Raw genomic sequence first — 23,065 nt, forward strand, 5'->3', positions numbered from 1 at the left:
ACTATATTTTACTGCTTCACCATGACCCAAATCAAGATACTACATCATGCATCACATGGTGGCCTTTTCCCCATTTACACAAGGCATTGTGGGATACAAATTTGAAACAGGAGAGGAAAACGGAGGATGTGAGTGTATGAATGAAACGTAAAAGATCGACTACAGTAATGGAAAGTGAGAAGAAAAGATGTTATGTTATATACGAAGGAAAGGAAACGCAGGACCAAACTAATAAATATCGGTGGTCAGCAAGCACCTCGGTGTGATGAGTTGTTCGTTTAGTGACAGAATGATAGAACTGTCAGTGCACGGTCAAAGGTAAACCTATAGATGGCAGTAATGCAATACTGTGGATGCCAGCTGCCATAAAACCCAAAAGAAGAAGAAGAAAGTAAACCTGCACCTGCGCACGGACTTCCTCTGTCTGCTTGACTGCATGAAGCAAGCGATTTCATGCATGTTATTTGCTTTAATCCCGGCCTGATATTTTGTGAGATATTATAGAAATAAACATATATCGCACAATGACCAAATTTCAGAGGGAACTACATTTCACCGATTTTATGAAATTGAAAAGCCGTCTAGCTTTAATATATTGGCTGGGAAATAGTGAATGAGAAAAGGAGCTCTTTTTTTTTTTTTTGGTTTGTTTTTGGATGCTAAAAGTGAAAGCCAACCTTTATCCATTTGAGCTTATTGAAAATTCTTCTTATGTTAAACTCCATTATAAATCTCATTCTCATCTCATCTCATTATCTCTAGCCGCTTTATCCTGTTCTACAGGGTCGCAGGCAAGCTGGAGCCTATCCCAGCTGACTACGGGCAAAAGGCGGGGTACACCCTGGACAAGTCGCCAGGTCATCACAGGGCTGACACATAGACACAGACAACCATTCACACTCACATTCACACCTACGGTCAATTTAGAGTCACCAGTTAACCTAACCTGCATGTCTTTGGACTGTGGGGGAAACCGGAGCACCCGGAGGAAACCCACGCGGACACGGGGAGAACATGCAAACTCCACACAGAAAGGCCCTCGCCGGCCATGGGGCTCGAACCCGGACCTTCTTACTGTGAGGCGGCAGCGCTAACCACTACACCACTGTGCCGCCCTGCCATTATAAATACATTAGCAATAACATTCCTTCCCCCTGTGACTCTAGCCTGGCAAACTTCTCACAGAAAGTTAGCACCAGAAACTAAAGACTAAACAAATCATAAATATTTCAGTCATCTCCAGTAAGCACTTTATCCTTAGCAGGATCCTAATGGATCCAAAGTCAATCTTGGGAACACCGGGTACAAGGTGGGAACACACCCTGGGTGTATTAATACCTAGCAGCAATTTAAAGTAACAATCCACCTACCAGCATATTTTTTTGGAGAAAACCAACATGGGCATGGGGAGGACACGAGGAATTCAGCACAGATGGTAATGTAAACTCACTACCATGCTGGCCACAAATATTTCAATATAAACATATTTAATGTAATTGAGGGTGGAGGTTTCCTTTAAGAGCTTAGCCAGTCAGTGAGCAGATGTGAGAATTTGGTCCCAGTTCACAGGTTGTCAGAAAGGTAGACTGTTACCTTACAAAAATAACATTCCTGGAAATTTCTAAAAGGAAAAAAAAAAGACCTGCTGTAGTTTGGTTGACAATGTTATTAGAACATTTCTCACACAACATTTCAACAATTAGAGGGAAAAAAATAATATAATGGGAATAGTTTTAAAGTTTTTACAGTAAGAAATATAAAAATGTTCTCAGAATACAGATACTTTTTTAGATTAGATGACTTTTGAATGAAAGGCTTGTTAAAAAAAAAAGTCAAAGAAAGTGTATGTGCATGAGGAAGGCCAAGAACAAGAGTTTGCCTGTGTAGAAAGATCAACACACTTTATAATTTCTGCATGTCTTTGCTCAGTGATGGTTAAAATGAACTACTGAAATTATAATTCTAGATGTCTTTGCTTTATTGCTCGGTAGTAAAAGAATGTTTTGTTACCATAGCTGAACCAGTGTTTTAAATAAGCAAGTGCTTTAATCACGTGAATGACTCAGTCACGCTCCCTCACAAGTTTTCTTTGTTCAATACTACTTTCTAGCTTTTTTTAAAAGACTACATTATTGTGATGTTATTTGTTGTCAGGGTATTTTATCTGTCCTTGTGTTTGACATAATCTACAAATTAGTTACTGTTATAAAGGGATTTTTATATCTTTACAGTATGTGTGGCCATTATGGGAAAACATCTGATGTCATGTCTAAATTCTGACAACCAACCGACCAATGACAAAATCCGGGTTTGAAAAAAGAAAAAGAAAAAAAAATTCCCCTGCAATGTATTGAGAGGCATTACTTCAATAAACCACAACTAGACAGTGACTGTGATGAAAGTCACAGTGATTTGCACTTGCTCTTACAAACCGGGATGTCTGGTCACCATACCCTATAGATCCGGAATGGTAAGAGATAGAGGATGATGCTTGGTGAGGAAAAAAGCCTGTTTTGCATGGATCATTCTGGTTCAGTGATCCGGATCAGCACCAAAAGTCAGAGCAACTTAATTCAGCCCAGAGGTATTCATCGTGTGAAATTTGGTGGTGATTGGTTGAAAACTGAGGGAAAAATAGCATCCTAAAAATGTTAGGATTGATAATAATAATAAGAAGAAGAAGAAGAAGAAAAAAAAGTAAAATGATCCTGAGTGAGGGTAACAACTTGTGCCAGCGCTGCTAGCACAAATTAAATATTTCACTAAAGAGATGTGAAAATGGGTGGCACAGTGGTGTAGTGGTTAGCGCTGTCGCCTCACAACAAGAAGGTCCGGGTTCGAGCCCCGTGGCCGGCAAGGGCCTTTCTGTGCGGAGTTTGCATGTTCTCCCCGTGTCCGCGTGGGTTTCCTCCGGGTGCTCCGGTTTCCCCCACAGTCCAAAGACATGCAGGTTAGATTAACTGGTGACTCTAAATTGACCATAGGTGTGAGTGGTTGTCTGTGTCTATGTGTCAGCCCTGTGATGACCTGGCGACTTGTCCAGGGTGTACCCCGCCTTTCGCCCGTAGTCAGCTGGGATAGGCTCCAGCTTGCCTGCGACCCTGTAGAACAGGATAAAATGGCTAGAGATAATCTCATCTCATCTCATTATCTCTAGCCACTTTATCCTTCTACAGGGTTGCAGACAAGCTGGAGCCTATCCCAGCTGACTACGGGCGAAAGGCGGGGTATACCCTGGACAAGTCGCCAGGTCATCGCAGGGCTGACACATAGACACAGACAACCACTCACATTCACACCTACGGTCAATTTAGAGTCACCAGTTAACCTAACCTGCATGTCTTTGGACTGTGGGGGAAACCAGAGCACCCGGAGGAAACCCATGCGGACACGGGGAGAACATGCAAACTCCACACAGAAAGGCCCTCGCCGGCCACGGGGCTCGAACCCAGGACCTTCTTGCTGTGAGGCGACAGTGCTAACCACTACACCACCGTGCTGCCTGGCTAGAGATAATGAGATGCGAAAATTGTTTCAGTGTCTTTTTAATCGTCTTACTGTCATCCTGCAAAGATCATGTTGTGTAAAGAGCCATTTTAACAAACATAGTGATAAAATCAATCAGTCTGCATCAAGATGTCCAAAATCTTGCTATCCAAGTGTAATTTCCTCACACAGTGAATGTCACGTTTTGATCTGGTTGTTCAACAGCTACTCTATGTGTCGTTGCGTGTTAGTGGACAAGTCTAATTAAAGGGACTGACTGCAAAGTCATCTGATATATTATATACAGTATTTTATTGTGCAGTTTGGGGAAGCAATGGTTAAATGATTAGAGAAACAGCTTTGGGACCAAAAGGTTGCTGGGTCAATTCCCTGAACCAGTAGGACTGGCTCAAGTGCCCTTGAGCAAGGCATCTAACCCCTAATTGCTCTGGCAAGTGTGGTGATGTTCCTTGTGTCTGATTAGCCAAAGAAAAACTAATGATGTGATTATCGGTTCGGGCAATAACCTAACTAACCTTTGTAGTGCATGGCATTTTCCTGTCTCGCAAAAACAATATCATGTGGACGAGACGTGATCGTTTTGATGTCCTGAGGGTCGCTTTTACTCCATTTTGGGACCGAATATCCTCCCACTTGAGGTAAACAGTACGGCCCTACGGAAACAGCCAAACACGAGGCTCTTGAACTAATTAGCATAACTATGGAACTGCGTCACACCAAGATGGTGATGCACAGAAAACATCGTGACTCTGCACCAACCTCGGAGAGTTTTGAGTCGCAGGGATGTGATTTGTGGTTGACATTCGCGAATAGATCCATGAAACAAAAGACGGATATATCTTTTCTCCGTTACTGCTTTTGTGTTATCGTTTCTTTCCGTGTAAGATCAAAACATTAGGTGTATAACTCCATACTCAAACTCACCAATCCAAGACAAGCACTAAAAATTCTTTGTCAGAAATTTCTTTCGTACCTGTTTCATCCTGCAGTTGATTCCAGAGTTCGATCTGTCCCTTCACAACAACCTTTTGGTTTTTATCGCTGTTCTGACACGCTTTTTAGCTGGCTCGTTTTCATATTTTGGAGTTCAGAGAGCAGAATTCACCATATTAGCCCATGCCAACTTGTTTTGGTTAAAAGTAGGTCAAAAACGCCCCACGGTGGTCACATGATATAGTTGCTGACTTGCTTCGGCGATCTCCGGAACCATAAAATGCGGGACACTTTTTATCTCGGCAAAAAATTTACACATAGGATACACAGTGTGTGTATGTGTGTGCAGCAGCGTAACTCCTCAGTTTTGATGTGAAACATCTCAAAACTCCAACAGCAACAGAAATAGAATATTTTTACCCAGAATTCAACTTTGCAGTCAGAACCATTAAATCAGATTGTAATCAGATAGTGTGTCAAAATATCTATACACCACTGTAATGAAACAAATGAAAGGATTTCAGTTCAGAAAGATCTGCAATTTTCAAAAACACACATATACCGACTAAAATATCACACTTTTTCACCATGTGAAGGATTTTCTCAGCTAACGCAGGAGCAAAATAAGGATTGAAGAGCTTTTCTGTTACAATTACTGCTTAGCTTATGCAGTGGTTATACTCTAATAGTCTATTTATGAAACAGACTTAAAGAAGCCACTTAAAGCTAGACGGCCTTTCGATTTCATAAAATCCGTGAAATTTAGTTCCCTCTGAAATTTGCTCCTTGTGATATACGTTTATTTCTGGAATAGCTCACAAAATATCAGGCCATTCTGTGGCTGGGAAGTTATTTAATTTGAAGGGATTAAAGCAAATAATGTGCATGAAATCATTCACTTCATGCAGTCAAGCAGACAGAGGAAGTCAGTGTGCACATGCGCAGGTTTACATTCAGCTTCTTTTTTTTTTTTCTTTGGGGTTGTACAGCAGCTGGCATCCACAGTGTTGCATTACTGCCATCTACAGGTTTACCTTTGACTGTGCACTGACAGTTCCATCATTCTGTCGTTAAACGAACAGCTGATCACACTGAGGTGCTCGCTGAGCGCCGATATTTATTAGTTTGGTCCTGCGTTTCCTTTCCTTCGTATATAACATCACGTCTTTTCTTCTCGCTTTCTTTCCGTTACTGTAGTTGGTCTTTCACATTTCATTCGCACACTCACATCCTCCATTTTTCTCTCCTGTTTCAAATTTGTATCCCACAATGCCTTGTGCGAACAGGGAAAGCCCACGACGTGATGCATCACATAGTATCTTGAATTGGGTCATGGTGAAGCAGGAAAAAATAGCCGAGAATTTAGGGCCACATGGCCCTAAATTCATTCATTGTTCTATTAAAAAAAATAATAATAATAAAATTGGAAGTCTGTGATTCAAATTCAGTAGCTTTCGCTCCATTCAACAAAAATAATTGAGTATCGGGGAAAATTCTTTTTATGACCTACACTTGAAAAATCTGAAAGGCAGTCTACCTTTAAATGAACATTTTGCTTCCCATGGATAATCTAAACGAGGGTCTTGCACGCTATCTCCGTTTTTTTTCCTTCTCCCTCATTCCATTTCTCATTTCTTCATTCCGCTATATGCTGTGTGTAGAGTCACTGAGGACATCTTAATCATGGGCTCGAAAATGCACAGAGACCCACAACATACCCAAACCCTACAATTTTCCTTTGCAGCCTGTGTTCCTGAGGAAAACAGCATGCAGGTCATGATTGAGACCGAGCAGGCCCTGAGGCCCTGAGCAGATAATTGGACTCACACAGAAAGCCAGAGCCTGACAGGATTTTTAAGTTGTATCACAGGCCAGCCCATGCCTTGCAGAGGTTTTTTTTTTCAGGCCTTGTGCAAGATGTGCTTCGAGACGGAGGCATTTTCACAGGCAAAATAATTGACACGTCGAAACCGCGATGACTTCTGACCAAAGCGCTCTCACACATTTCTTTATGGGCTACTGTAAACTTTGTGGCTTTGTTTTCCAGGCTTTATCGGCTACGCCCCGTACATCAATAAGATCGTGAAGCAGTGGCAGCTGCATGACAACGACGATGACCAGCTCTTTTACACGAAGATCTACGTGGATCCGCTACAGAGGGTGAGTGTGTGTGTGCACGTGTGTGAGAAGTCCAGAACTAGTGTAAGAGCCAAGACTGTAATTCAGCTCGTAATCTAACCACATGTTACTATAACATGCATGACAACACATCGCAAGTGCTGAAAACAAACAAACAGGACAAAAATATACAGTTTGGAAGTTGCATGAGGAAAAAAAAAACATCACATAGTCACGACGTTCATGGTGTCGTTCAGGCTCTTGCTTCATGTCGTGTGTGTGTGTGTGTGTTTTAGGAAAGTCTTAATATGACTCTGGACCACAAGTGCCAGATATTTCAGAATCTAAATGGAGCAGTCGGTGAGTGAATTCACAAAGAATCCCTTCATCTATCAAATGGCTTGGAATTCTGCCTTAATACACATGTAGTGATATACAGAGACACTTTTCCCATGGCATCTTTGGCCGATTTGAGTTATTTCTACCGCTTTCTATTGTTTTTACTACAACAGTGTGGTTCTTGTGGTTACTGCTTGCCCTGCTGTCAGAGTATTTAAAGTAACTGAGATCACTTCCAAGTGTAAACAGTCGTATTTCCTTGTAGATGAAGTTCTGATGAAATTCGGGACCGAGAGAGTTCGGATCAGAAACATCATCCATGACAGTCTTCCTGTGGTCATCCATGGCAACATAAACACCAAAGTAAGCACTTTCCTTATGGTACGTTCGTACATGAGAGGCAAGGCAAGGCAAGGCAAGTTTATTTATATAGCACCTTTCATACACAATGGCAGTTCAATGTGCTTTACAGAAGTAAAAACAAAAACAGTAAACAATAGAGAAATAAAATTACATAAAATAATTTTATTTTTATTCTAAAACAATTAATTAAAAGAATTAAAAGAATTAAAAGAAAATAATAAGAATTAAACAATAGTAAAAATAAAATAATAAAATGAAGTAGTAGTTCAAATAGGATGAGAAAAAAAAAAACCAGCAGAATAGAATAAAGAATAAAATAGAATAAAGTTAAAGTAAATTTAAAACATGCAGAGAAAGTAAAGATTATAAACAATGTAAAGAAGACAATATTAATTATTTAACAGAAAGCATCTGAAAACAGCTTGGTCTTTAACCTAGATTTGAAGCTGCCAACAGCAGGAGCATTTTTAATGTCCTCTGGCAGTTGGTTCCATAGCTGCACTGCATAGTAGCTAAAAGCTGCTTCACCACACTTTGTTTTAACAACTGGTTTTAATAGTAAATTGTTCTGTTTTGATCTGGTAGATCTGATTGGGTTAGGCCGCTGCAACATATCAGAGAGGTAATTGGGCCCTGTACCATTTAGAGATTTGTACACCAGCAGCAATACTTTAAAGTCAATTCTGTAGGTTACTGGAAGCCAGTGAAGGGACCTTAGAATTGGAGTAATGTGCTCTGTTCTTTTTGTTCGTGTGAGAACCCTAGCCGCTGCATTTTGAACCAGCTGAAGTCGTTTGATGGTCTTTTTTGGCAGGCCTGTGAAAAGGCCATTGCAGTAATCAACCCTACTAGAGGGTTATTTTTAATTTTTTTAATTTATTTGAGCACACTTTTAGATGCCTTTTTTTAACAACAGTAGACCTTCCAAAAACAAACTTGGGAACTTTCTTCTGAGGAAAAAAGTACTGAGTGACATCAATCCATTTATTTTACATCCTGATTAAAGATGGAACCAAATCCAAGTACGTTATTTGGTTTGAACATTTAATTTGTTCTAATCAGATAGAAAAACATACAAATCAGAGGTACTCAATTGTTTGTTTGTTTTTTTTGGTTTAAAAAAAGCCTGCCAGAAAGGTTCACAGATCATCTAGGTGATATAATGGTGGGACTACTGTTTAAAATAAAATAAATAAATAGGCTTGTTTATGCTTGTGTCACACATTGGCGTTTCAGCCTTGCATACGGTATGTACGGCGTATCAGGCAGTAAGGAAGGAACATTACAGCATCACCAGCTTCCATAGCTAATACTCTAGGACAGGGGTCACCAAACTTTTTTCTCTGGGGGCCACATTGTCGTTCCTGACTGTGATGGGGGCCGGGGTCGGGTCAGCTATATAACGTAGAATTGTATGACCCAGACAAATATGACCACCAGCAGGCCTCATCGTGTAGTAGAGATTACTAGCCTGGCACGGCCATCCCCACTACTATATCCACACTACTATATCCCCACTACTATATCCACACTACTATATCCCCACTACTATATCCCCACTACTATATCCCCACTACTATATCCCCACTACTATATCCACACTACTATATCCCCACTACTATATCCCCACTACTATATCCATACTACTATTTCTCCACTACTATATCCCCACTACTATATCCCCACTACTATATCCCCACTACTATATCCACACTACTATATCCCCACTACTATATCCACACTACTATATCCACACTACTATATCCCCACTACTATATCCACACTACTATATCCACACTACTATATCCCCACTACTATATCCCCACTACTATATCCACACTACTATATCCACACTACTATATCCCCACTACTATATCCCCACTACTATATCCATACTACTATATCAACACTTGATTCCTGGCACATATTTGTTTATCTTTACTAGTGGTTTGCAAAAGTAGTAATTGAGTCTTCACACTTTGTTTTAATTTGAAATACCACAGATATTCCATTTATTTATTTTCTAATAAAAATAACATCAAAGCTGTCAAGGTAAGAAACATCTGCCTAGTTGAGGTGATTGACACTGGCAAAGGTGAGTGGAAAATTATAAATTGTAGGTAGGCCTGTTGATATTATTAATAATATTAATAATAATTGTGTGCAGCACTTAATAAAGGCCAAATAAATAGGCCTATAAAATAAATACATTTAAAAAAAACAGTGAAATTATAATAATATGAGCAATAGATCACAGCAGTTGTGCTGTGTCCTGCTCTGTGTCATTGCTCTCATCCATGGCCAAAGCAAAAAACTCGAATTCTAACGCTCTCTCATTCAGCTGGTCATACACGTTGTCCCCCAAATCTTCGGTTCGCCTGGTCATAGTAGGTGCGGAAAGACTCACCGCGTTGAGTGCATCCTTCTTGTCGGGACACACCTCCTCAGCCACAGCAAGCATGCATACTTTAACAAAGTCCCCATCAGTAAACGGCTTTCCATGGGTAGCTAGTAGGTGAGCTACCTTATAGCTAGCTCAGACGGCAGCCTGGTTGATCTGGGTTTGGTGAAGGAATACATTCTGTTGTGCAGCCAGTCCGCATTTCATCCTCCGAGTCCTGTCTTCTCTTGTTTGCCCTCGCAAACTAGCATACTCTTTGTGGCGGGTTTCATAGTGACGACGCAGATTATATTCTTTGAAAACCGACACACTTTCTTTACATACAAGACAAACTGCACGGTCCTTACACCGAACAAAAAAATAATCGGTGGTCCACTGTTCTTTAAAAACTCTGCACTCTCTGTCAACTTTTCGCTTACCGCTAGCGATTTTGCTGTCCTGAACACTGACAGTTCTCTGCGCATGCGCTGCCTGTCACTGCTTGATCGCGAGCATATGATGAAAATTCGGAAAATATGAATAGTTCATTTTATAACTAAATATCAATTTTAATTGATAAAATCAACAAAATACAAGATGCAGACGTTATTATTTGCCAAAAAGCAATTTAAAAAAATAGGCCATGACCACTTTTGGGGATTGCCTCATAGGGCCGGTTCAAGTGGTGGGGGGGAGAGGGGCTGGGGGACCAGTCAAAGGGGGGTGGCAGGCCAGAGTCAGCCCACGGGCCGTAGTTTGATGACCCCTGCTCTAGGATGTGTAACGCAATCTCCTTGTACACCAGGGTGCGGCGTATTTTTAAGTCCGCACTTAAAAATACGTAGCGCATATGTAGCAGCTTTGACACGTCACACATACGTCATGTGTATGCCGTAAAAACAAAAGCTACGCAGCAGTAAGACGGTGAGAACGTTGCTCGAACACCTATTATGCTGTGCGAACTCTTTATTTGACATGTATCTGATGAAGGTGGCTCTGGGGCTGGCTGGGTGGATGCGGCTGATGTCTTCCCTCTTTCCTTGCCCTTCTTGGGTCCTGACTTCTTTGCTGGTATGATGCTTTCTTGACTGTGACAAATGACAATGAACGCAGCGTGGGGCCCCCTTTTATACCCACCTGTGAATGGCGCAGATATGCCGCAGGTACATCATATGTACCGGTAAGAACGAAACGCCACACCAACAAAATGGTTACACCATGGCAACGCATCATACGGCATGAATACACCTCGGTAAGCCATAACTTTATGTCCCTTGAACCCCATACAAACCCCAGATACGCCACAGTAATGCCACACATATGCTGTGTACATCACAGGACTTTCATTTTGGACAAAATACGCCTTATTTCTTGGTGTTTGACACACACGCCACTTATGTGGCAAGATACAAGACAGTGTGACACAAGCATTAGGCTTTGCCCAATGGATTACACCCCACCTCCTGACCAATCATATTGCAAGTTGGTGGACATACTGAGAAATACCAAGCATAATGGTAAAAAAATGGTCCATTTTCCAGGCACTGACAACTACAGATGATACAGAACCTTGTGAATCCATCAGGAGACAATCTTGACTGTAGATTATTGGCAAATTTCCCAGATTTGTTGAGCAACAGACCACACGATGCTGCTCGGAAGGTCAAGAAAACATGTGGTGAAGTCTTAAGGCCTCTGCATGCTCTTGCGACAAGGCTTTCGCAGATAGCTTTTCGCAGACGGTTGTAATTTATTGTTGAGCGGGGGAATAGGCGTGCGCAATGTTATTCACCGGCACAACGCAAGGGGGCGCGAAGTCGCTAGGAGTAGTTGGTGGGTGTGGTTAGTGGAGTGTTTATCCTCCGGTTACTTATAATGACTAGAACTTTTTTTTTTATAATGACTAGAACTGGAGTCGTACAGATGTACGTACTTCCTCAATCAACCGCTCTTCATGCTGCTCCATCTTCGCTCGTGTTTTTAAAAATGCCGGTCGTGAAAACAAAAACCGGGAAAGTAGGGAAGCGGAAGTGTGTGTACAGCAGATGTAGAGTGGACCAATCAGAGCCCTCTTGTCTGCGGCGCTGTCTGCGAGGCTTCTGCGGTGGTCACAGTTTTTGGGAGGTGTGCGCAGAGCGTCTGCGAAGGTGGGGGGGCTACGCAGACACTGTCTGCGACACCGTCTGCGAGGACTGCATTGTCAGCATAAATTGGCCTTTAGTGCTGCCAAGCAAACATTCCGTGAAAACTGTGCTCTCATGATCGACACATTTTCACTGCAAATCAAAATGTCGTTCACTGATTTTTATAGCAGAAAGAAGATCTATTCTTGTCCCAGTCGTGGATGATGTTAAAAGTGGTAAATGTATCCCGTACAGGCGCTATTGAGGTGATTTGTTTGTGAATAGTTACTGGATCAGCCAGCGAAAATGGTGATTAAAAATATTGCGTGCTTTTCAATGCCTTTTCTACGCCTTCTGTAAACAGAGCATCTGGTACAAAAATCCTGTGGTGCGACACATATAAGTATTCTTGTCAGCAACCGAATATAAAGAGATTTATGGAAAATAATTACAACCCCGATTCCAAAAAAGTTGGGACAAAGTACAAATTGTAAATAAAAACGGAATGCAATGATGTGGAAGTTTCAAAATTCCATATTTTATTCAGAATAGAACATAGATGACATATCAAATGTTTAAACTGAGAAAATGTATCATTTAAAGAGAAAAATTAGGTGATTTTAAATTTCATGACAACAACACATCTCAAAAAAGTTGGGACAAGGCCATGTTTACCACTGTGAGACATTCCCTTTTCTCTTTGCAACAGTCTGTAAACGTCTGGGGACTGAGGAGACAAGTTGCTCAAGTTTAGGGATATGAATGTTAACCCATTCTTGTCTAATGTAGGATTCTAGTTGCTCAACTGTCTTAGGTCCTTTTTGTCGTAGCTTCCGTTTTATGATGCGCCAAATGTTTTCTATGGGTGAAAGATCTGGACTGCAGGCTGGCCAGTTCAGTACCCGGACCCTTCTTCTACGCAGCCATTGATGCAGTATGTGGTTTGGCATTGTCATGTTGGAAAATGCAAGGTCTTCCCTGAAAGAGACGTCGTCTGGATGGGAGCATATGTTGCTCTAGAACCTGGATATACCTTTCAACATTAATGATGTCTTTCCAGATGTGTAAGCTGACCATGCCACATGCACTAATGCAACCCCATACCATCAGAGATGCAGGCTTCTGAACTGAGCGCTGATAACAACTTGGGTTGTCCTTCTCCTCTTTAGTCCGAATGACACGGCGTCCCTGATTTCCATAAAGAACTTCACATTTTGATTTGTCTGACCACAGAACAGTTTTCCACTTTGCCACAGTCCATTTTAAATGAGCCTTGGCCCAGAGAAGATGTCTGCGCTTCTGGATTATGTTTAGATACGGCTTCTTCTTTGAACTATAGAGTTTTAGCTGGCAATGGCAGATGGCACGCTGAATTGTGTTCACAGATAATGTTCTCTGGAAATATTCCTGAGCCCATTTTGTGATTTCCAATACAGAAGCATGCCTGTATGTGATGCAGTGCCGTCTAAGGGCCCGAAGATCACGGGCACCCAGTATGGTTTTCCGGCCTTGACCTTTACGCACAGAGATTCTTCCAGATTCTCTGAATCTTTTGATGATATTATGCACTGTAGATGATGATATGTTCAAACTCTTTGCAATTTTACACTGTCGAACTCCTTTCTGATATTGCTCCACTATTTGTCGGCGCAGAATTAGGGGGATTGGTGATCCTCTTCCCATCTTTACTTCTGAGAGCCGCTGCCACGCCAAGATGCTCTTTTTATACCCAGTCATGTTAATGACCTATTGCCAACTGACCTAATGAGTTGCAATTTGGTCCTCCAGCTGTTCCTTTTTTGTACCTTTAACTTTTCCAGCCTCTTATTGCCCCTGTCCCAACTTTTTTGAGATGTGTTGCTGTCATGAAATTTCAAATGAGCCAATATTTGGCATGAAATTTCAAAATGTCTCACTTTCGACATTTGATATGTTGTCTATGTTCTATTGTGAATACAATATCAGTTTTTGAGATTTGTAAATTATTGCATTCCGTTTTTATTTACAAATTGTACTTTGTCCCAACTTTTTTGGAATCGGGGTTGTAATTATGAATGTTACAACCTACAACCTTGGAATGTAAGTAAAAATAACAATGCGCCCGTTTATTATCAGATTTATCAGTATATGATATGACCTTTGCAGTTTTAACTGGACATGTGATATAGTAAAGTCACACAAGCAGGTCAAATTCTCTTGATTTTGTGCCTCAGAATCTACATAGAAAGCAATGAAGTAACCAGAGTTATACCAGTCTAGGGTAGTTAGTTAGTGGATACTGTCTAGGACTAGTAGGACTAGGCAATTTCCGTTTCTGGTTGAGAATACGCTGTGCACATTCTGGCTGCCGCTTCTCACTGGAGGGTTTTATATAGTTTTATTTTCTCTTTTGTTTTTCTTTTTTTGTGTTTGTGTAGTTTGATGTTTGTTTTTTGTTTGAGTGTTTTGTTCGCTGGTTGTGATGTAGCTCCAGACCCAGTTTTGGGCATCAGTTCCCTCCTAGCCTTGGTCCGCTGTGGGTGATGCCTGTGCTCTTCGCTATGGACTGCAGTGAACTTGTTGCTCTTGTGCTTTTGTGCTTGGCACGGTGTTCCGAGCAATGTTGCTTGGTGGCATCGCGGTGGCTGTGCAGGTGGTTTGGGCCATACCAGTGCTCTGCGTGGTGGTGCTTCTGTGCTTGCTTTGTGGATCCATGGTGCAATGTTCTGAGCGATGTTGCCCGGCGGCGTTGCGGCGGCTGTGAAGGCAGTATGGGACTTATTTTCATGCGCCTTTTGGTGGGACTGTGGCTACTACACCATTGGAATGACATCCTGACCTTCTTTTGGTGGACTTTTTTTTCCCCCCTATAATTGTAAAGCAACCTTGGGTATGAGAAAGGCGCTATATAAATTTAACTGATTACTATTATTATTATAGTAAAAAAGTGGTGTTATTTTTATTGTTGCAGTGTACAGTGCATTCTGTCCAGCGCTTTTGCTCTAAAAGCACAGCCTAGTGTGAAAGCAGACTTATCACTCAGCTCACAGAACGTGCATACAATATGTTATAAGAAGCTTCTAACTAAAACATTTCCCATTTCTGCAAAACAATCAGTCATATCTGGCATATATTCCCAAACACAGTCTTTCTGGCAAGCTGCGCTCATTTCTATGATTTCACAGGCAAGATGTTTGGACCATATGATTTCTCAGTCGGGTGTGGGTGTTCAGGCTTCCAAAAATCCACAGATACTTTACTAAAGGTTGAAACCTTGAGCCAAGAATTCAGTTTGATTGTGAAATATTAGGGAAAGCTGGACACGAATAGCTAAATGATAGAGTAATCTGCTCTGCTAGATCAGCTGTTGCTTTTAATTTTCCCTCCACCATGGGAATCATGATAACTTACGGTAAACTCTCCTTGGGGGTGAATCATCGTCTCTTAACCTTTTAAACATCTGTATGTGTTGCTTTGAACAACTAATCATCATTGACCTAAAAATGAACTTCTGTTAGTTCCTCTCAGGGTCATCAAGAAAATACTGTACGTATACTATACTGTAAATATAAGCATGGAGCATTAGGACGAAACAGAAACAGAAGCAGCACTGAGCTACTGTCAGGGAGCAAAGTTAGCTGTCTGGTTTATGTCTCCTGTCTTTTTATAAACAACGACAGCCTCTTAGTTTCTGTTGTACCCTGCTGACCTCATTAAAGCCCCAGTTACAGTACAATACCCCAGCTCCTAATACAGTCATGTGAACATGGAATCGATGCAAGACTCAAATCTGGGACTATCGACAACACTAACACGCTTAACTGGATGCCAATTGTGAAAGCCCTTTTGCATCTGCCAGCCATCTGTTGTTGGACTGGGTCAAGGATCCACAGTTTAGTTTTACAAGCACTGGCTTCCAGTAGTGAAAAGCAGTGGGGTAGTGTATCCATGTCTGCCTGGGATTGATCCACATCCAGTGCACAGCCAAGCCTGGAACACTGCTGTCCTGGCCAAAGAACACACACAGCATCTATCCCATCATGCTCTATTTAGTCTCTGTTAGTCAATTCAATGTAATTCAAGATTGCAATAACACCAAAGAGAATAAAAATGTGGATTAGTCAAGTTTATTTGTATAGCACTTTTAACAATGGACATTGTCGCAAAGCAGCTTTACAGAAAATTAAAGACTTTAAACATGAGCTAATTTTATCCCAAATTTATCCCTGATGAGCAAGCCTGTAGTGACAGTGGCAACATGAGGAAGACGAAATGAGGAGGAAACCTTGAGAGGAACCAGATTCAAAAGGGTACCCATCCTCATCTGGGTGATTTATAAATAACTAGCTTCTATAACAGTGTCCCATAGAGTCACAAAGTATAACTGTGAAAACAGGAAATTCATTATAGTTTTAACATGAAGTCCGTTTTGTTGAAGTTATAAACTGTTCATTGATGGAAACTTGAGTGCAAAACTGTTCATGACAACTGCAGTCCTAAAGTTAGCAAGTCAACTGTAGTCCACAGCCATAAAAGTATTACTGTAAGTGTCCAGAGCATCTTCCAAGTGCAACTTTCGACTGTCCATATAGGGCCGTCTTCTATAGGAGCGATGTGATGAGACTCCAGCCAGAAGTAGGGCATCAGGATGGATCAGTCAGATCTGAGGAGCAAAAGAGGTCAACACCACTAGTGTCTCAGGATTGACATGTAACTCAACAGAGAGGGACAGACAGATGGAAGAGATGGGGGGGAGGGGTTGTTAGGTATGCCCAATGTCACTTAATGAGTAAAAACAGGATACAGGGATGCCAGCAAGACTAACTCTGACAGCATAACTAAAAGGGCAGAGCCAGAAGGTAAGACAGACATGAGGGAGCCCCGGGACATAAAGCATCCAACCACTTCACCGTCAACAAACCTGAATGAATGAGTGAGGGGGGGGGTAGCATCCATACATCCCAGTTTACCAAAACACTCTATGCCTAAAGGCCTCTGCATGCTCTTCCGACAAGGCTTTCGCAGATAGCTTTTCGCAGACAGTTGTAATTTATCATTGAGCAGGGAGTATAGGCGTGCGCAATGATATTCACCGGCACAACGCAAGGGGGCGCGAAGTCGCTAGGAGTAGTTGGTGGGTGTGGTTAGTGGAGTGTTTATCCTCCGGTTACTTATAATGACTATAACTGGAGTCGTATAGATGTACGTACTTCCTCACTTCCTCAATCAACCGCTCTTCGTGCTGCTCCATCTTCGCTCGTGTTTTTAAAAATGCCGGTCGTGAAAGCAAACCAAACCGGGAAAGTAGGGAAGCGGAAGTGCGTGTTCAGCGGACGTAGAGTGGACCAATCAGAGCCCTCTTGTCTGCGGCGCTGTCTGCGAGGCTTCTGCGGTGGTCACAATTTTTGGGAGGTGCACGCAGAGCGTCTGTGAAGGTGGGGGGGCTACGCAGACACTGTCTGTGACACCATCTGCGAGGACTGGGTTGTCAACATAAATTGGCCTTAAGGATCCTCCAGATCAACTCCTTTGCATAATAAAAACCGTTAACAAAAAGTTTGACTAAAAATATGTTTTTAGTCTAGACTTAAACACCGAGACTCTGTCTGAGTCCCGAACACTACTTGGAAGGCTGTTCCATAACTGTGGGGCTTTGTGAGAAAAGGCTCTGCCCCTTCTTAGTACTCATGAACTGCTACTGTAATCCTAAACACTGATCTGTCCTCATCCCATGACTCTTTTGTGATCTGATCAGACTTGTATATTGTATAATGATTTGATTTATAATCCGTTATCACTCAGAAGTAGATGGATACCAATTTGAGTCTGGTTCCTCTCGAGGTTTCATCCTCATGACATGTCATGGAGGTTTTCCTCACCACTATCTCCTCTGGCTTTTTTGAGACTTATCTCTCCCAGTGAACTGGGCTGGGTTTCCCGATAATGTTGCACTTTAGGGCTAAAGAGTGAGTTTAAAGATGGTCTTCAGCAACAGACATTGTCTCTGTATGTGGTTTTCCCAAACTCACTCTTAAGAAGGAGTCTTAAGAGCTACTTTGCTAAGAGTGCCTTTGCAATGTGCGTCCTCGATATAGGCATTAGTAGTTGCTAAATCCAGTTGATGAGGTCATACGGCGTTCATTTTTTACCAAAAACCAATGGAATATAAACTGTTTAAAATATGTTAATATACTGTATCATCATTAAGCATTACATGTATAATGTAGTAATTAATAATTGAAACTATTTTACATTTCTGGACCATAACTTTTTTTTTTTTTAATTCCAAACTTTTTTGTTTAATTAAATGAACAAATGCTCATACGAAAGAATGAGCAAATAATAAGCTAAATAATAATAACCTATATTTTGATTAAAATGTGCTGATATCAATGTGACATTATGATATCCGTACGTGATTCCATAACATATTGAAATACACTACCGTTCAAAAGTTTGGGGTCGCTTTGAAATTTCCTTATTTTTGAAAGAAAATCACTGTTCTTTTCAATGAAGATCTCATCTCATTATCTCTAGCCGCTTTATCCTTCTGCAGGGTCGCAGGCAAGCTGGAGCCTATCCCAGCTGACTACGGGCGAAAGGTGGGGTACACCCTGGACAAGTCGCCAGGTCATCACAGGGCTGACACATAGACACAGACAACCATTCACACTCACGGTCAATTTAGAGTCACCAGTTAACCTAACCTGCATGTCTTTGGACTGTGGGAGAAACCGGAGCACCCGGAGGAAACCCACGCAGACAACATGCAAACTCCGCACAGAAAGGCCCTCGCCGGCCACGGGGCTCGAACCCGGACCTTCTTGCTGTGAGGCGACAGTGCTAACCACTACGCCGCCCTCAATGAAGATCACTTTAAACTAATCAGAAATCCACTCTATACATTGCTAATGTGGTAAATGACTATTCTAGCTGCAAATGTCTGGTTTTTGGTGCAATATCTCCATAGGTGTATAGAGGCCCATTTCCAGCAACTATCACTCCAGTGTTCTAATGGTACAATGTGTTTGCTCATTGCCTCAGAAGGCTAATGGATGATTAGAAAACCCTTGTACAATCATGTTAGCACAGCTGAAAACAGTTGAGCTCTTTAGAGAAGCTATAAAACTGACCTTCCTTTGAGCAGATTGAGTTTCTGGAGCATCACATTTGTGGGGTCGATTAAATGCTCAAAATGGCCAGAAAAATGTCTTGACTATATTTTCTATTCATTTTACAACTTATGGTGGTAAATAAAAGTGTGACTTTTCATGGAAAACACAAAATTGTCTAGGTGACCCCAAACTTTTGAACGGTAGTGTATATTCATAATGTTTTGCGTATATTCATTTAATAATTAACTTGATATACTTGAATGTACAAGAAAATTATTTATCGCTGGCAGTAGATTTAACACCAGTCTCCGCCCATTGACTGTGAGAGTCCCTCGGAGGCGCATGCATGCGCAGTCATGTATTCAGCTGCGAGGAGACACTCTTTGTTGTGAAGGAGTGATCCAGGTCCACTGTAAGTTTAGAGTGAACTAAAGTACTACTTTGGCTACGAGATTGTTCAGGAAAACCATGTTAGCTTAACAATGGATCTTAAGAGGCAGTTAAAGATACTCTTAACCTTAAGAGGCTTTCGGGAAACCCACTTCTGATTTGAAGGCCCAGACAAGAGATGTTCTTTTTATGATTATCGCCATCTTCCATGCTGGGGTGGAACTGCAACTAGGACTGGAAATTGACATTTTTTTGCAGGAATATTATAATTACAAATATGTATGAGTAGTATTTCTTGTATAAGTGACTGTTAATGAATTCTGGAGTGGGATAGTCACTTATACAAGAAATAACAGATTATCATTGTATCACTCTTGCCGTTCAGGGAATGAGGGAATGGGAGACAAAGATGATAACTCAAGGTGCATTTTATTTTTAGTTTAAAAATCACTTTTCATCAACTTTATTTTTCTCTCTGATCTTTAGATACACACACACACACACACACACACACACACACATGCGTGCAAATACACACGGTGCTGGGTTGCTCATCTCTCTCTCTCTCACTCTAGTTTACTGCCTTCTCCCTGCAAGAACATAAGAGGCACATATAAATACATTTCCCATAATGAAACACCAGTGAAACGCAAATCACATGTTACCTGCCAGTTCTACCGGACTCCTCACTGCTCACAGCTGACCCTTGATCATGCTCCCACAAGCTATTTTACAGCATAAGCTTACATCGTTTATGGATTTTCAAAAACATTTTGTAATTGTACTAGCTGGAATACATAATTTATATTAATATGAAAAGCAAGACTATTTATATAGAAACCAGACTTGTAGTACTCGAGTCCGACTTGTGCCCTAATTTTAAGGACTCATGACTTGATTTGGACTTGAGCACTGATGACTCGGACTTGGACTCGTGCATTAACTGCATTCGGACTCGTAAATTAAAGATGAGGACTCAGATTTTTTTCTTTATTTTTTGTAACATGCCATAATAATTTGGCATAAGATATTTACATCTACATTAATTTTTATACTAATTTCATGCAAGAGAATGCACATTCACCTGTTCATACGTCATGTTCAGGAACAAACTAACGTTAATGACGCTAAAATGCCTGGAGAGAACGCCCCTAGGATTATCTCATCTCATTATCTGTAGCCACTTTATCCTGTTCTACAGGGTCACAGGCAAGCTGCCCCTAGGATTATCCACTTTGCTTATACAGACTTCTTGTGCAGTGGGAAAAAATGTACTGTGATGTGTTCCATATGTAGAAGAACTATCAAGGAGATGACGGGGACAACTTCGAACTTCAATCGTCATTTCACAAGACTCCACCCAGAGAAGGAAGTGACACGCCATGTTCATTGCTCTGTTGATAGTGGGCGGGGCTTGCTTGCTGAGTGCTGAACTAGCTAGTGTTAACCCTCTTATGTTATTTGCCCTGTTGATAGTGGGCGGGGCTTGCTAGCAATGAACACGCTTTTTATCTGTAGCCTATTAACTAAAATGAGGCAGTCAAGCAGTAGTGTTCGTCCAACACAGCAGCAGAGATGCTTTCATATAAAGACAGCAACAGCCACCGTCAAATGGTGCAGTTGGAGTCTTGTTCTCAGACTCGACTCGGATCAATAGTGGACATGACTCGAAATTTTCTTTAATGACTTGACTCAGACTTGAACACTGGGGACTTGAGACTGGACTTGGACTCAAGGTTTAGTGACTCGACTACAACACTGATAAAAATATACATTTTATAAACAAATGCATGTGCTAAGGCAGTGATAGAGAACCAGATACAGGTAGTCGTCGACTTACGACCTATGCGACTTACGACCGATCGACTTTACGACCGTCTGATTATAACTGGCAAGTGTTTCCCAGCTGAGCTAGCTGAGCGTACGGCAGTTTCCGCACCAGCTCCCGGCAGCGCCTCTCGCCGCATACAACAGTTTCCGCCCCAGCTCCAAGCACATGCGCAGTCTCTCTCGCGCGCCCTCGCGCACTCCGTCATACAGTTTCCGCCCCAGCTCCTGGCACATGTGCAGTCTCTCTCGCGCACTCCATCATACAGTTTCCGCCCCAGCTCCTGATTTATGAAACGAGCAAATGCTCCCACCAGCCCGAGTGCTGCAACAGCTGATGATGACGTAGATGACCCACAGCCAAGCACCAGTGATGCCAGCGGTCACTAAATTTTGTATTTTGGTATGTTTTACATTTGTATTTTGGTATGTTTCAAACTAAAATGTTTTCTATTTTTCACACCTGTATTTCGTATTTTTTGTTTTGCACATATTAAACGAATTGTACTGTACGCAGTGTAGTATGCAGTGTTTGACTTAAACCAAATAATGAGCCAAGGTAACGAAATAAGAAAATGTTGATAAAATAAGACTTTATGATTACAATATCATTACACATCACAATATACTTATGTTCATTTAACATAGGCCGACTTACGACCAGATCGGTTTACGACCGGTCAGTCATAACCAAACGCAGTCGTAAGTCGACGACTACCTGTATTTGAGCATTTTCTCAGTTTAACATAGCTAGGTAGTTTTAGAGTGATACCACATTGAGCTAGAAAAGAACAAATTAATGAATACAATGATGTGTATTGTCTAATCAAATCCTATCATAGCCTCATTAAAGTTTGTAGATCGTTGGTTAGCTATTTGCCATCATCAAGAGCTACCCATGTTGCTTGGCTCCATTACATTTATGGCATTAAGCATACAGTCTTATTCAGAGTGGATATACAACATACCCAGAGCAGCCTGGCGGTTATGTGCCTTGCTCAAGGTTACATCAGCCATTCCTGTTGGACCAGGGACTCAAACCAGTGCCCTTTTGGTCCCAAAGCTGCTTCTCTAACCATTCTGCCATGGCTACTCCTGTTGGCGTTTGCACAAATAAATGTTGTACTTCTAAATGCACTATACCTATACAGTCCATATACATAGGAGGTTATTATATTTCAGATCCATTTTCCTATAGCTAAGCATCTCTACAATATACACAACCAGGCATGGTGAAATTACTTTTCATTCACATGATTTCCTTGAAACAATAACAAAAACTGCATTTCCTGGATTAGGATGAAGAAGAAGCCTTTATTTGTCACATGCACACTCAAGCGCAGTGAAATTCCTCCTTTGCATTGAACTCATCTGAAGCAGTGAACACACACAAATGAGCAGTGAGCACACACACATACCCAGAGCAGTGGGCAGCTATGCTCCAGGGAGCAGTTGGGGGTTAGGTGCCTTGCTCAAGGGCACTTCAGCTATGACACTGTGGGAGGGGAGAGTGCTGTGTACTCACTCAACTCCCCTCACATTTTTCCTGCTGGTCCTGAGAATCAAACCGGCAACCCTTTGGGCCCAAGGCTGCTTTTCTAACCTTCCCTAGATGGCGGTAGGTCTGAACGAGGAGATTTATAGCCAGACACTTTCAAGCAAAATAGCAGTACAGGAGGTGGATCCATAATCTTTGAGGAAATAAAGGGTTCTGGAAATATCCAGAATCTATCCTAGTTGTTCCTGGTCTCCAAAAATGTTGCTCCTTTTTTGGAGACGCAACCAAAGAACAGTGTCCCAAGAAGTGACACTGGTCTTGGGACAGTGAAGGTAAACAATGGTGCTGGTTCCTGTGTTGGAAATGTGCATGGAGAAATAAAAAAATAAAAATTTTCTCCTGTTCCTGTAAAGGTTCCTGCATCAGAAATGTGCTGAATAATAAAACCATCCCAGTTTGAGACTGACATCTTGGCAGCGTCTACTCAAATCTG

The 23,065-nt window shown here is 41.6% G+C and overlaps 1 protein-coding gene across 1 annotated transcript in view; it reads left to right on the plus strand.

Moving 5' to 3' along the window:
• The window catches only part of plod2 (procollagen-lysine, 2-oxoglutarate 5-dioxygenase 2), a 146,688-nt gene that overhangs the window by 76,097 nt on the left and 47,526 nt on the right, over positions 1–23,065 (plus strand). Inside the window, exons 5-7 of the mRNA XM_060922536.1 lie at positions 6,488–6,600; positions 6,855–6,918; positions 7,163–7,260. Of these exons, the coding sequence (XP_060778519.1) occupies positions 6,488–6,600; positions 6,855–6,918; positions 7,163–7,260 (275 nt within the window). The remainder of the gene's footprint in view (positions 1–6,487; positions 6,601–6,854; positions 6,919–7,162; positions 7,261–23,065) is intronic.

This window comes from Neoarius graeffei, chromosome 5 (assembly GCF_027579695.1).
Source record: "Neoarius graeffei isolate fNeoGra1 chromosome 5, fNeoGra1.pri, whole genome shotgun sequence".
Lineage (NCBI taxonomy): Eukaryota > Metazoa > Chordata > Actinopteri > Siluriformes > Ariidae > Neoarius > Neoarius graeffei.